General features: G+C 40.0%; 1 protein-coding gene across 6 annotated transcripts in view; it reads right to left on the reverse strand.

The window, feature by feature from the left end:
• The window catches only part of LOC133459453 (protein furry homolog), a 103,618-nt gene that overhangs the window by 59,369 nt on the left and 30,223 nt on the right, over positions 1–14,026 (reverse strand). For all 6 annotated transcript variants that reach the window (XM_061739396.1, XM_061739398.1, XM_061739395.1 and 3 more), the window contains exons 2-11: positions 11,817–12,010; positions 10,797–10,850; positions 10,535–10,674; positions 9,281–9,371; positions 8,857–8,936; positions 8,190–8,270; positions 5,393–5,561; positions 4,608–4,700; positions 4,272–4,370; positions 1,109–1,210 (exon numbers count right to left, since the gene is read on the reverse strand). In XM_061739396.1, the coding sequence (XP_061595380.1) occupies positions 1,109–1,210; positions 4,272–4,370; positions 4,608–4,700; positions 5,393–5,561; positions 8,190–8,270; positions 8,857–8,936; positions 9,281–9,371; positions 10,535–10,674; positions 10,797–10,850; positions 11,817–11,936 (1,029 nt within the window). In that variant the 5' untranslated portion in view covers positions 11,937–12,010. The remainder of the gene's footprint in view (positions 1–1,108; positions 1,211–4,271; positions 4,371–4,607; positions 4,701–5,392; positions 5,562–8,189; positions 8,271–8,856; positions 8,937–9,280; positions 9,372–10,534; positions 10,675–10,796; positions 10,851–11,816; positions 12,011–14,026) is intronic.

Below are 14,026 nucleotides of genomic sequence, written 5' to 3' on the forward strand. Positions count from 1 at the left end.
TCCTGCGTTGACGATGTGCCGTCACTCCCACTGTGTTCTCCCCATGAGTAGAGATTTATGATGATCCGGTGTTCTGCCGAGTTGTTCTACCTCTGTGAATCGTCCTACCCGTAGGATGAAATTACATACTTCTCTGCCGAAGTGTCCTACCTCGGCAGAAAATACTACCGTACGATCCCCGTTTCTTTTATCTCAGTTTCTTTTTTTTCAAAGGCTTTTTCATGCAAATAGACGACTTAACAGCAGGAAGTCAGAATTTGCTTCCAAATAGCTTCCAAATGTGTATGACGCTTCGGTGGAAGAAAAAACCCCGTCAAATCACGCTTCCACATAGATATTGGCAGGTGGGATGATTTGACAGATGAAAATACCCCGTCACATCACGCTTCCACATAGACATCAACATTTATCTATGTGGAAGCGTGATCTGATGGGGTATTTTCATTTGTCCAATCATCCTACCTGATGATATCTATGTGGACGCACATACAGTAGATATCATGTAGCACGATTTGGCAGCTGAAAATACCCCGTCACATCATGCTGTCACATACACGCATGCGGATAGAACTGCCTGTATCTTACCTTGTTGTGTTTCAATACATTTTCAAACTACATATACACATACATCTATTTTTTATCTCAGAAAAGAAGTAAAATGCACATTCCCAGGAAGTATCATAAAGAAAAGGTTTATACAAAGTTTCATATTCATCAGATTTTCTGATTCCTCTGAATGCAGCAGTAGTTTCCATGTGAGAAATCAACCTATGCATAAAAAGTGGATATCAGTGGATATGAGGGGTGGGGTAGTAGCTGGGGGAAAAATGAAGATGCAGTAGAAGATCAGCAACCTTGGTAAAGGAAGCTGGAATTGTGATTGGGGCATTTCTTCATATACAGCAGATCGGTAGGACGATTCCGTGTTGTTTTTGTCAAGGCGACGCTGTTGACTCGTGCGCATGCGCAGTGACACAAAGTAGGACATCTCGACGGGTAGGATACCACCTGATAGTCTAGGGGGGGCCACCATACACACACACTACAGAGGAAACAAACACACAAACAGTTGTTCTTGTGTCTGCACTGCAAAGACAGAAAAACTGACCTTGAGGTTAGAAAGGCAGTTGTTGAGGAAAACGTGCCAGCGGCTGAGGAAGAACTGCTTCTGGCTGACGCACAGCAGACACGTCACCAGGGGGTAAAGGGCCTGGTGTGGAGACACATCACATGGGAAATACTGTTAGAAGTTCAGCAGTCACTCAGAGACGATATAGCAGACACACGTAGTTCTCCTCCTCTAAATAGAAAACATCCTCCATTTCATATTTCAATTAGAGCAACAGTGGTATGAACGGCACCGCTAGGAGAAAAGACATAAGAGGCTGATGTGAAGAAAAGAAAAGAAAAAAATCAACATAGCAGAAGTCCCTGCCTCATCCGTCCATCCATCCTTAGATGTGATGCAGAACTGCACGCACATCATCCTTTTAGAGGAGGCTTTGTCAATGGCAAGGCAAGTTTATTTGTATAGCACAATTCAACACAAGGTCATTGAAAGTGCTTTACATCAACATTAAAATCGGCAAGACACAATTAAACAGTAAATAACAAATACAATGAAATAAAATGATAATAAAAGAGGTAAAATAATAAAAAGCACAAGTTGTTAAAAAGTAAGGGCAGTAGAGTACAGCAGGTACGTCTCATTCTTACAATGGCAAGAATTACGTTTCTATACAGTCAAAACGTACATAGACCGGGTCAAATACAGGATTACAAAAAAATTACAATTAATTATTTTTATAAAAAAATAAATAAATAAATAAATAAATAAATATAAAAAATACACAAAAAAATAATATTATATATATAGGGGCTGCCCTTTGTCACCGGCCTTGTTCATAATTTTTAAATCTATTTGAAGGGCTTTGCATCAACATGTAATAATGTTTAAGCTCGTACTATTGTGATTCGAAGACGATAAAGGAAAACACCTTCGTTACAAAATGTCCCTGTCTTCCTGAATAACCACTCTCTTGTTCCAGACCAATGTTTCCTTGTATCATTTTCCACTGGATGTCAACTTGTTTTAAAAAAATGTGCAGGCAACAGTCTTCCTTTCAAAGAAACCCGGGCAAGTTAAAGCACTAAAGGCAGCTAACGGCGGCTCCCTTTAGTTCCAGTTAGATAGGAAAATAAGCAATGACGTACAGATTAAATATACTTTAGAAAACACTAGTTAGGTGACAGAAATATCACATTTTATTATATTGATGGTGTTTGGGGCAGTGGTAGCCTAGTGGCTACAGAGGGGGACTGGTCAGGTTCAAGCCCCTGGAGTACAACCAAGGATAATCCCTTTGGGCCCCTGAGCAAGGCATTAACCCTCACTGCTGCCCGGACCCTGGACAAATGGCTCTGCTCCTAGTTTGACTAGACATGGGTCAAATGCAGCGAAAGAATGTCCACATTGTGTGATTAATAAAGGAAAATTATTATTATTAGCAGTAGTATTCAGTGTTGTGCATGAACGAGTTCAAATGAACACGTTCATTGAACACGTTCATAACTGTGAGAACATTGAACTGAACGCAACATATTTGCAAAACTTGAACGTGAACTTGTTCACTCTGCAGATCACTAACTGGAATCTGAACTGTTCAGATTATGTGAGTTTCAGCTTCACTGTTTAGGTCCAATTATCACGGAATCTCGTTTCACCAGCGGGCGGCACATTTAAAATACTCGACGAGACGACGACTTCACACTACATTACCCACAATGCAGTGCACACACTAGCATAACAACGGGCAGCATCTCCATGGCAACGGCGGCCCGAGCCCGGTGCATCTTTACATGACCAGTGAAGAGAGAGACGTTGCAGACACAGCGTCAGCGAGACGTCAGATGATGATCCTTATCCTTATCTGCAGGAATTTTACACATCGTCTCCCAAGGAGTCGGACTGTAAAAATCTAACCTTTCTGTGCAAATTATGTCCACCTGAGAAAACAAGTCCGAGCGTCTGCCTCGTCAACTTCACATTTGAAACGTCATGTGGAATTAAAACATCCGTCCAGTGGGAGGAAATATCTGCAAGACCTTGACAATCAAACAAAGTCATCAGGAAAGACCAAGAAGATCCAACAGCCCCAAACGACCCCAGTCCCGTGCAGGGAAACCTGGGTCAGGGAGTGACAGACCCAGGCCGACCGTAGTTAAGTTTGCTAAGTACAAGGATCTGTCCTTGTGTCAATGATTCTCCAGAGGGCCAAATACCTTAAAGGCTCCAAAATTTACATAAATGAGGATTATACAAATGCCGTCCGCCAGAAAAGAAAAGCCCTAATGCCCAAGCTGAAAGCTGCTCGAGACAGAGGGGACATTGCTTTCCTCCGTCACGACAAATTGATCATCCGTCCTCGCAGCAGCACCCCAAGACAGCAGGGAGATGTCTAACCTCAACAGGTATGCACTGGAGCTGATTTCAACATGATCTTCTCAAGGTATGATCTTTTAGCCCATTCACTGCAAGCGAGTATAATTTTATGGATTGTATGGATTTACATGACCCAGATGTTAATTTCTTTAGCAGATTTAATAGTGAGTCTAATTCATGTAACTACTATAATGAAGATGAATTTCATACATTGACTGGCAACTTAACCAGTAAATCCAATGCCTTTTCTGATTTACCAGCAACAGGGAGACAAACTGATAATGGACTACATTGTTGGAGATTTACAGCCTCTGAGGAAAGTTGAAAAGCCACTAGGACAATACATGATTGTATACAGTGAACAGTTTTAGGATAGGGGGGCATTTCATTCGTACTTTCACCTAAAAATATTTAAATGAACTGAATTTGAACTAGTTCAAAATGAAAATGGTGAACTATGAACCTGAACTGTTCATTTTTAAACTATGTGAACTGAACTTTGAACTACAGTAGTTCATGAGAAGTAGGAAACTTGCACAACACTGGTAGTATTTTAGCAACGGAGATGCACCGACATGCATCCATTCAACTCCACCCCTTCTAACAGTTACCAAGACTTGACTACATGTTTGTTCTCTGTAGACTTTAAGAAAGAAGGTGTACTACTGTATATTTATTGCTGTGGAAAAATGAGGCCCACCTGGCACCGTTTTCAAAAACTAGTCCATGTCCTGCACTCTTGTTTGAGAGATGAAACCCACACATGTTGGTAGCTTCACCAGATGTTGGCATGGAGAGGAAATGAAGCAGAGTAGTGCTGGGAACTCACCAGAGAGTGCTTCTTCCTCGACGACAGGTCCAGAGTGGTATCGTACAAACTCTCCACAAAATTCCGGAGACAGGGAACGTTCACCTCATTTTTCACAGTCTGAGGGAGGATGGATAAGGATGAGTGCCAGTTCTTTTAAAACCAACGGGTTTACTTGATGTCGACAGGCAAAACACTCCACGTTAGTGAGCTTAAGATATAAACACTTCAAGTTCTACAGACATGTTTGTGTGGCGATAAAGTCAAACGTTTCACTTTATAGGCAAACTTTACATTATGATTTGAACTTTTATGCAGGATTGTTTTGCTCTGAGTGCTGGGATGAGATGCACTTACAGCAGCTACAGGTACGAGTATTTCCACAAAGAGTCCTGCCAACGAGTGCTTAATGTCTTTATCTTTCACTTCCAAGAAATACTGGGCGCACTCCTATAGACACGGAGAGAAAAGACAGTGATGGAAAGAGTGTCGGGTGACTGTACATGCAAGGTCATCGTTACAATCCCTCCCTTAATATACAGGACTGTCTCAGAAAATTAGAATATTGTGATAAAGTCCTTTATTTTCTGTAATGCAAAAATGTCATACATTCTAGATTCATTACAAATCAACTAAAATATTGCAAGCCTTTTATTATTTTAATATTGCTGATCATGGCTTACAGCTTAAGAAAACTCAAATATGCTATCTCAAAAAATAAGAATATTCTGGGAATCTTAATCTTAAACTGTAAACCATAATCAGCAATATTAAAATAATAAAAGGCTTGCAATATTTCAGTTGATTTGTAATGAATCCAGAATGTATGACACTTTTTTTTTTAATTGCATTACAGAAAATAAAGGACTTTATCACAATATTCTAATTTTCTGAGAAAGTCCTGTAGGAAAGGCAATTAGAAAAAGTCTCCCCATTTACAAAAAAAAGGGGAAAACAGGTAAAGCACTTAACCCTCATGACTTCAGGGGAACTTAAGTGGGTGGCTCTGTGAGAGCACTAAGCAGCTTCCAGATGCTAATGGCTGCATTCACAAGAAGACATCTAATCAGATAATTGTTATTGTTTTAATGCCATGCATGTGAATACCAGGTGAGATAGTAAATGATTCCAGATGAGCCAACCTGCATGAACTGGAAGGAGGCTTCAAAGTCCTCCACCGGGTACATTTTGATGCGGAAAAACTTGAGTCCCATGATGAGGCTGATGGTGGACTGGATGACGTAGGGGCTCTGCTCCTTCTGTCGCAGCTCCTTCAGCTCAGAGATGAACTTTTTACGTACTGCTGGGAACCTGCAAGGGAAAGGTACGGAAGAGTATTACGGCCACGCAGGAAGAAAAAAAAAAAACTTTAGAGGAGGAAGATTTTTTTTCATTATGCACTTCGAAAAAAAAGTCGAAATGTCGAGAAAAAAGTCAAAATGTCAAGATTAATGTTGAACAACAATTTCGAGAAAAAAGGCGAAATGTTGAGGAAAAAAGTCGAGAATAATGTTGAAGTACAATTTTGGAGAAAAAAGTCGAAATGTATTTCTCGAAAGTTTCGACTTTATTCACGAAATTTCGTCTTTATTCTAGAAATTGTATTTCAACATTAATCTCGACATTTTGACTTTTTCTGGAAATTGTATTTCAACATTAATTTCAACATTTCTACTTTTTTTTCGACATTTCAACTTTTTTCCCAAAGTTCACAATAAAAGAAAATCTTCCCCTCTCAAATATTTTTTCTCCTGCCTGGCCCTGATTATCTTCCGTAAAAAGGTAACAACGATGCATGAAGCTCTACTATCCTCAAACGTTTCTGGGAATGTTGTCGTTCCTGGAGCTGAGTGGTGTTGCAGTTAGTGAAACGCAATGAAGCAAAAAGTGTTCATCTGTGTGTGTGTGTGTGTGTGTGTGTGTGTGTGTGTGTGTGTGTGTGTGTGTGTGTGTGTGTGTGTGTGTGTGTGTGTGTGTGTGTGTGTGTGTGTGTGTGTGTGTGTGTGTGTGTGTTTTTTGCATATGGACATGGGTGTGTATGCCTGAGTGTGGGCTTGTGTATATGCTCACAATCCAGATACATCTTACCAACAGCGTCAGGAGCCTATATTTAGAAAGGCATCTGGAAGGGTGATGCGGAGGGAAGGAGCATGTGCTTTACGCACATACTCTTGCATGTTTCACGGGGGTCAACACCGCATTCAAGTAAGAGGTTATTGGTTTGCCTTGTGGTTTGTACTGAGTCAGTATGATAAACCGCAACTCAGATTCACAAACCAAGCTGGGAAACATTGCAGTTGGTTGAAAGAAAGAAGTAAAGGCTCTGGAGTGTGTGTGTGTGTGTGTGCCTAAGTAGAAATATTTCACACTGAAATGGACATTAGAAGCTTACAAGATGGAAAACTATGGTGGCCGAGACCCGCCATTGCTGAAAATAAAAGTAACGCTGCAAATATAAAGAAACCCCGCTGCAACGGGGCACGGTGGCGCAGCAGGTAGTGCAGACGTCTCACAGCAAGAAGGTCCTGGGTTCGATTCCCGCCGGGGACGCTGTGGGCACTGAAGTGCGTGTTAGTTCCCCCATGACTTCGGTGCCCACTGGGTGGGGTTGGTGAAAGGATCTTTCTGTGTGGAGTTTGCATGTTCTCCCCGTGTTCCCTTGGGTAGCTAATGTGAGCTACCCTCACAAAAACATGCAACAGTCCTGGGCTATACATGCCCCCTCTGGCCAACCGGGGCGCCAGATGGGGTGGGGAGGATCCGGCCGGAATAACGTGATCCTTCCACGCGCTACGTTCGGCCGGAGAAACCCCACCCTGTCTGGTGAAAAGAAGCGGTCCGTCACTCCTCAGGATAAGAAGGAGACCTGAGCTCAGTGTAGGGCCCTCCCTGGGTTGGCAGAGGGGAGCAATGCCCAGGACTGTCTAGGTATGAGCACTGGGTGATGAAATGGGTAAAAAATCGGGGATAAAAAAAAATATTTAAAAAAAAAGAAACCCCGCTGCAAATAAAATAATAAACGCTGCTGCATATTAAAAAAAACGACGCAAATAAAAAAGCCACAACGGAAGTGAATTACCGGGGACTATTTTTGCTGATGCACCGGTGAGAGGAGAAGAAGAAGACGAAGAGGACGTAAGTGAAAAAGAAGAAATAAGAAGAGCGAGGAATAAGAAAAACAACGAACGAGAAAATAAGTGAAAAGGTTAGTTTTCAACGTCGCTACGTGTAATTTTTTTCGTCTTCTTCTTCTCCTCTCACGTAAAAAACACCGGTGCATCTGCAAAAATAGTCCCCGGTAATTCACTTCCGTTGTGGCTTTTTTTTTTTGCGTAGTTTTTTTATGTTATTTGCAGCGGGGTTTCTTTATATTTTCAGTGTTTCTTTAATTTGCAGCGGCGTTTGTTTCTGTTTGCAGCATTACTTTTATTTTCAGCAATGGCGGGTCTCGGCCACCGTACAAAACTCATCCCCAAAACAGGAGAGAGTCAATTTGATGAGCTAAATCTAAAAGTATTTACTCTGATCTGATTCTAAATTGGAGTTAAATGACATATGTTAGGACTGTAATCAGTTACTGGAGTGCCTTATGAACCCACAAGACACTGGAATAAAGCTCTGCAGAATGGGAACAGTGTTCCGCCCTCATCAGGGACAACATTACACAACGGGAGGACCAGCAACCTGAGCGTCAGCATCTGCATGTACACAAACACAGAACACACTGTACTACATGGCTTTGTCAATTGTGCACGAGGCTGAGAGACAGTGTGAGCGAACACTGAGAGTTGGGTCTGCAGGACAGGAAGCTACTGTGATACAGAGCTCCACAAAGACAAACGGCCCCACTGCTGCAACAGCACCTGGGTTATTACTCAGATAACAGATAAGACCAATCTGGAGCCAAAACAAACACAATGCGTTTGCAATATGAAGTACCTTGATTGTGCTACAACTCCCACTACTTCAGCATAGAGGTCGGCCACGATGTGCATGTTGCCCGTGTTTGGCCCCAGATACCTACAAAATAACAACAAACATCAATACATATATCCATCAATCGCATCGTGTTACAGAGACCTCTGATAACAAAAAACACATCTCTACAAACCTAAAATTAGAACTACACTGCAAAAACTCAGAATCTTACCAGGAATATTTGTCTTATTTTTACTTAAAATGTCAATTTTTTTGTCATAAGATCTCATTACATTTAAAACAAGAATCATTACCAAAAAATAACTTGTTATTTGACAATTTTCACCTTTTTCAGGTAGATTTTCACTTGAAATAAGTAGAAAAATCTGCCAGTGGGACAAGATTTATCTTCTCATTACAAGCTAAAAAAAAAATCTTGTTCCACTGCCAGATTTTTCTACTTATTTTAAGTGAAAATGTACTTGAAACAGGTGAGAATTGTTTTTTTTTTTTTTCCATTGATGAGTCTTGTTTTAAGTGTAATGAGATTTCTTTTTACCAAAAATGAGACATTTTAACTAGAAATAAGACAAATATTCTTGTTAAGATTTTGAGTTTTTGCAGTGTATGTTTCAGCCAAACTGCTCTATGGTACTTTTTTTGTGTTTCTTAAGGTCAGTCCTCTTACCCTTCCTTGTATCTGAAGTGCTTGAAGGCCAGATTTACAACTTCTTGGATGAGTCCGTCCAAAAGAGGATGGAGCGGGATCTGGAACGACGGGGAGAAGAAATATTGGAGATCGATGGATAACATAATTTAATCTGCAAAACTTAAATATATATCTAAAAAAAAAAGTGGTTTAATAATATTCTACTGGCAGTCTGGTAAATATGAATTATATTTATTGGAACCATGAATAGATCAGGAATTGCTTTTTACGTTGGGAGTAATTCAGTGACTAGTGGACAGAAGTGGGTAAGAGAGCATGCTACATACAGGTGTTTTAAGTGTTTTATCATGAAATAAGTGATCTATTTTCCTACCTCTCCATCTTCTGGGCTTAAAAGGACAAGATACTGAGTATTAAAAGATCACATCTTCAAAAGTCTCACCTGCTTCAAAACTTCTATAAGTACTAGAGAAAAGATGAAGTCTATTGCCAAATCCCTTCGCTCCAGTAAGTAGTCCTTCTGTTGCTCGTCACTGAAACAGACAACATTACATTTTCATTCATCAGTTAACGTAGTAACCAACTCACCAACTGTACAGACGTGTGTATCCATGAGTACCGATGTGTGGATGTGTATGAATGAGTGGCCGTTGGCGCAGATTGGCTGCGACGTTTCCGTCAGTCAGCTGTGGCTACTGTATATGGAGGTAGACTTGTGTCTTAATTATTCAATAAAAAAAAAGATTGCTTCAATCAAAAAATATATTTTCAATCAAAAAAAGTGTTTGAATGCAAAAAAATATTTGAGACTCAAAAAAATGCATTTTAACACTGTTTTTCTTTGATTGGAAATGTTTTCTTTGATAGAAGTGACTTTTTTTAGAAGTGACAATCCCCCCAAAAAGTGTTTAAATCCAATGTTTTGGGTCTCAAATATTTTTTTGCATTCAAACACTTTTTTTCTTTGTTTTTTTCTATTGAAGTGATTTTTTTTTATTGAAAACATTTTTCTTTTGTGAAGCAACTTCTTTTTTTACACAAATGTCCTACCCACAATATGGCACAAACACAAAACAACACTACTTCAATCAAAAAAGTTGCTTAAAAACAAAAAACACTTCACGTCTATAAAAGAAAACATTTCCAATCAAAGTCTCAAATATTTTTTTGCATTCTTCTTCTTCTTCTTCTTTGCATTGCATTTCTTTGATTGAATTTTTTTTTTGATTGAAGTGACATTTTTTTCTGACTGAAAATACATATTTTTTGATTGAATAATTAAGAGACAAATCTACCTCCATATGGCTACACATTTAGTTTACCGTCACCAAGTATGAATGAGGAGTGAATGAATAATGCGACCACTGAGAGCGCTTTGAGTGTCCTAGAAAAGCGCAACATACGGTAAATCTAATCCATTATTATCATCATTATTATTATTAGAAAAAAACACTTACATTAGTGATGTAAATGTTCATTCAATCTGAAATCTTTCATCTTAATCTCTCCATCTCCCATTTCCACCAGCTTTAACCTCTCTGGCCAACTTTTTATCCAGTTAAAATAAAATCTCTCCAGGCACCAGCAGCAGCAGAAGAACATGTGTGTGAGTGTGAGTGTGTGAGTGTGTGAGTGTGTGAGTGTGTGAGTGTGTGAGCGGCGCGGCCAGACGTGTGTGCGGTTTGTGTTCTCTCACTTTTTGGACTTGGTGTTGGCTCTGGGTCGGTATTCATGGGACTCGTCCTCCAGGCCGTTCTGCCTCTTGTACCAGTCAAACAGCGTCTTCAGGATGGATGGCAAGCAGTACTCTGCTAGAGAGCTCATCGTGCTGATTAACTGCATACAGGAACAAGAAAAAGGTGAGAGAGGGGGATTTTAGACCTGTAAAAACCAGCTAATGCCACGCTGAGATTTGGGTGACGGGAGAAAAAGTGTGTGTCTGTGTGAGGCATGCACACCTGGTCAAACTGAGAGTCTTCTCCTCTCTGCAGAGATTTGTTTAGTGGCTTTTCCTGAGGGAATAAAATCACGCAGACGAGAAAACAAGAAAGACATTTATTACAAAACACTTAGGCAGGAAATTTAAAGTTTCAATTCCTCATGGCTTCAGGCAACCATTGTAGCCACTGCATGATGTGAGTTTGCTGAAATGACTTTGAGTTAAAAATGCCATTTACTTTGAAAAGTCACAGGGATCAGATTCATTCACTGCGAGCAAAGAACTCCTCATTAAACTTGTAGCTTTGTTGGTTAAACAAAACATTAACAGACAATTAATTCATGTAAGATTAAGATAAATCCTGTGGAGTGAAAACAATCCAAGCATTTGAATCAACACATTTACATTTCGTCTTTTATTTTTTGTTTGTTTCTTAATTATTAAATTGTACTCTTTATCGTTATTCATATATCCGATCATTGTTTTTTGTGTAAATTCTTTGTAATTTTAATTTAATTCTATCATCTATAGATTTCTAATTGCTCATTTGTATATTTTGTTCTTATAAGTATGATATTAAATTTTATGTTAACTATAGGTGGAGGCACCTGATAAGCTCTTTGAGTTTTCGTCTCTTCCTGCAGTTTAATTTGTAAAGTTCTTACTTTTATTTGTGTAATTTTTAATTGTGCAAATAAATAAATAAATCTAAAAAAAATGAATAAATCTAAATCTAAATCTACATTAGGACTCAGATTCTGTGTGCATGTGCAATTTGGAAACCAATGAACGCTTGGTGAAAATAATAAAAGTATTGCTTCCCTCTAAAGCAGAGGTTGTGAGATTTATTATTCTGCTTCGTAAATCTATGTGAAGTGTACTTGACAGACATCATTTCGCCAGCATAAAAACTAGTCAAGATACACTGCCATAAAAAGTCACTCTGAGTAACTACATCATACAAATGGCTAGAATGCATTTTCATTGATTGTGTAACTTGAGACAAACTGGATAAGAACTGGGAGGAAAACCCACTGACCAGCGGCTCTGCCATGATGATACGGATCTTGCGTTCAGAAAGCAAAGTGAAGTTGGCGAACAAGCTTTTGAGGACGAACTCGCCCGGCTTGCTCTCGGGGTCTACGTTGACGGGCGCCATGACGACGGGACCTTTCCTCTCTCCCACCGTTCCGCTGGCTGCCGGGAGGGGCGGCTTCAGTCCCACTGGAGAAGCTGACAGGAGACACAAGAGGTCACATTCTCATCATCATCAGCTTCTACTGGGGCTGATGTCATGCTCTCAGGTCCAGAACTGGATTCTTCCTAGTTTGTGGGTTAGTGTTAAGGAAAGGTATCTATGCAGCACGTTAAAATCATTTGAGCTTTTCTCTACTTTGTGGTAAATAAACAAGAGCCGTGCACGACATGGCCAGTTATGCATTTGCTGTATATAGAGGGAATGTGCATGACGTCACAGATGGAACTTCACAGCGGGTTACGCCCACTGAGTGTCAGAAAGACTGAGTGGGAATGGGAAAGAGCTGTTGTGCGATCGACTGTACTCATAGATTTAGCAAGAAATCGGAGTTATCGTTTTACAGACTGACGAAAAATAAGCTTAAGAGAGACAAATGGATCACTGCGATTCGTAGAAACAACTGGATTCCAGACACCGAAAGGTGGATTTACGGTTCCCATTTTGTATCAGGTAATGTTGGATTTTTGGGTAGCTAACGTTAAACGGTCAAATCATAAAGTTCGGTGTCCTCATCACTTTAATTTCTACAACAAATCCTGCCTTGAAGTCGGACCAAGCGTCAAGACTTTTGTAAGCCTTCAAGCTTTGCTTCGTGTATTTCCCCGGTGTAGAAATTAAGTACATATAAATATCAGGAAAATGGATTCATGGACAAATATTAATGTCCATGGACCACTGGTTCTTGGTAACTGTACCAAACATTAATGTCCATGGACCACTGGTTCTTGGTAACTGTACCAAATATTAATGTCCATGGACCACTGGTTCTTGGTAACTGTACCAAATATTAATGTCCATGGACCACTGGTTCTTGGTAACTGTACCAAATATTAATGTCCATGGACCACTGGTTGTTGGTAACTGTACGGGTCACTGTCAAGTCCAACTGCCTTTAATTTAAGCCGATAATCAGCTGTTATCCCGTCTTCTCCACTAGTTGCAGCTGTTTTTGCTGATGTTTTGCCACTCAGTGTGAGTAAGGGGCTGGTCCAGTGGGGGAAGTGACATCAATGCAGACCCTCTATTGACTCTAAAACTGGAGATCACTTAAGTTATAAGGAGTCAGTGACTACGTTTACATGCAGTCAAAATTCGGGTTATTGCTAATATTCCGGTTACTGAAACATTGGGAATATTCCGTTTACATGGTAATTAATCATTTGGGATATCTGGATCAAACCAGCGACGCGCGGAGAACGTGATGATGCAATTCCCGTCATTTCCGCTTCTTCTTCCTGTATCCAAATTCAAAACAAATGCTGCTTCGCGCAACTTTTCGCTCACCTTCTTGTAAATCTTCTATCCCGGTACTTTCTACCGTCTACAAATGCAGAAATGTTCATATCCTTCATTACATTTATGAAGTGATTAGTCTGCTCCTGGTCTTGTGTTTCTCTGTGTTTATAAGAACTTCCTGGACTCAAAAGACCAGGATTCCTTGTGAACAGAGCATGTGCAGATGTTCCGTTTGATGGGGATATTCCGTTTGGCGTTTACATGACCAAATATTCGGGTTAGAAAAGGAGTAACCCAGGGCTCATTTTCGGGTTTTTAAAAATCGGAATATGAGCAAATTCCGGTTATTCAAATGGGTTATTGGTGTTTACATGGCATACATATTGACTGCATGGAAACGTAGTCAGTGTTTCTTAGGAAAAAGAGACGTTAATAGTTAGTTTTGTAAGAGTTATCCATGCTGTAAATGCTGAGAAGTGCTTTTCCACTTTTCCACTGTTTTCAACAGGATAAAGATGTGGACCGCAGACCAGTCAGCCCACAGGTTACTTTTCCTGATCCAGCAGAGGATGATGTTGAGTGACAATGTTTTTTTGAGGTACCCCTGAACCCGTGTGGTCAAATGAATGATGGTGCTGTGATTTCTCGAGCCTCCAGAAAGCTCATAGGTAACATTCATCAGCAGCTTTACTCTTTTTATGCACTGATATATAGAATAATCTTTTCATAATATCATACATATAGCTCCTAAAAGA

Source organism: Cololabis saira, chromosome 14, assembly GCF_033807715.1.
Source record: "Cololabis saira isolate AMF1-May2022 chromosome 14, fColSai1.1, whole genome shotgun sequence".
NCBI lineage: Eukaryota > Metazoa > Chordata > Actinopteri > Beloniformes > Belonidae > Cololabis > Cololabis saira.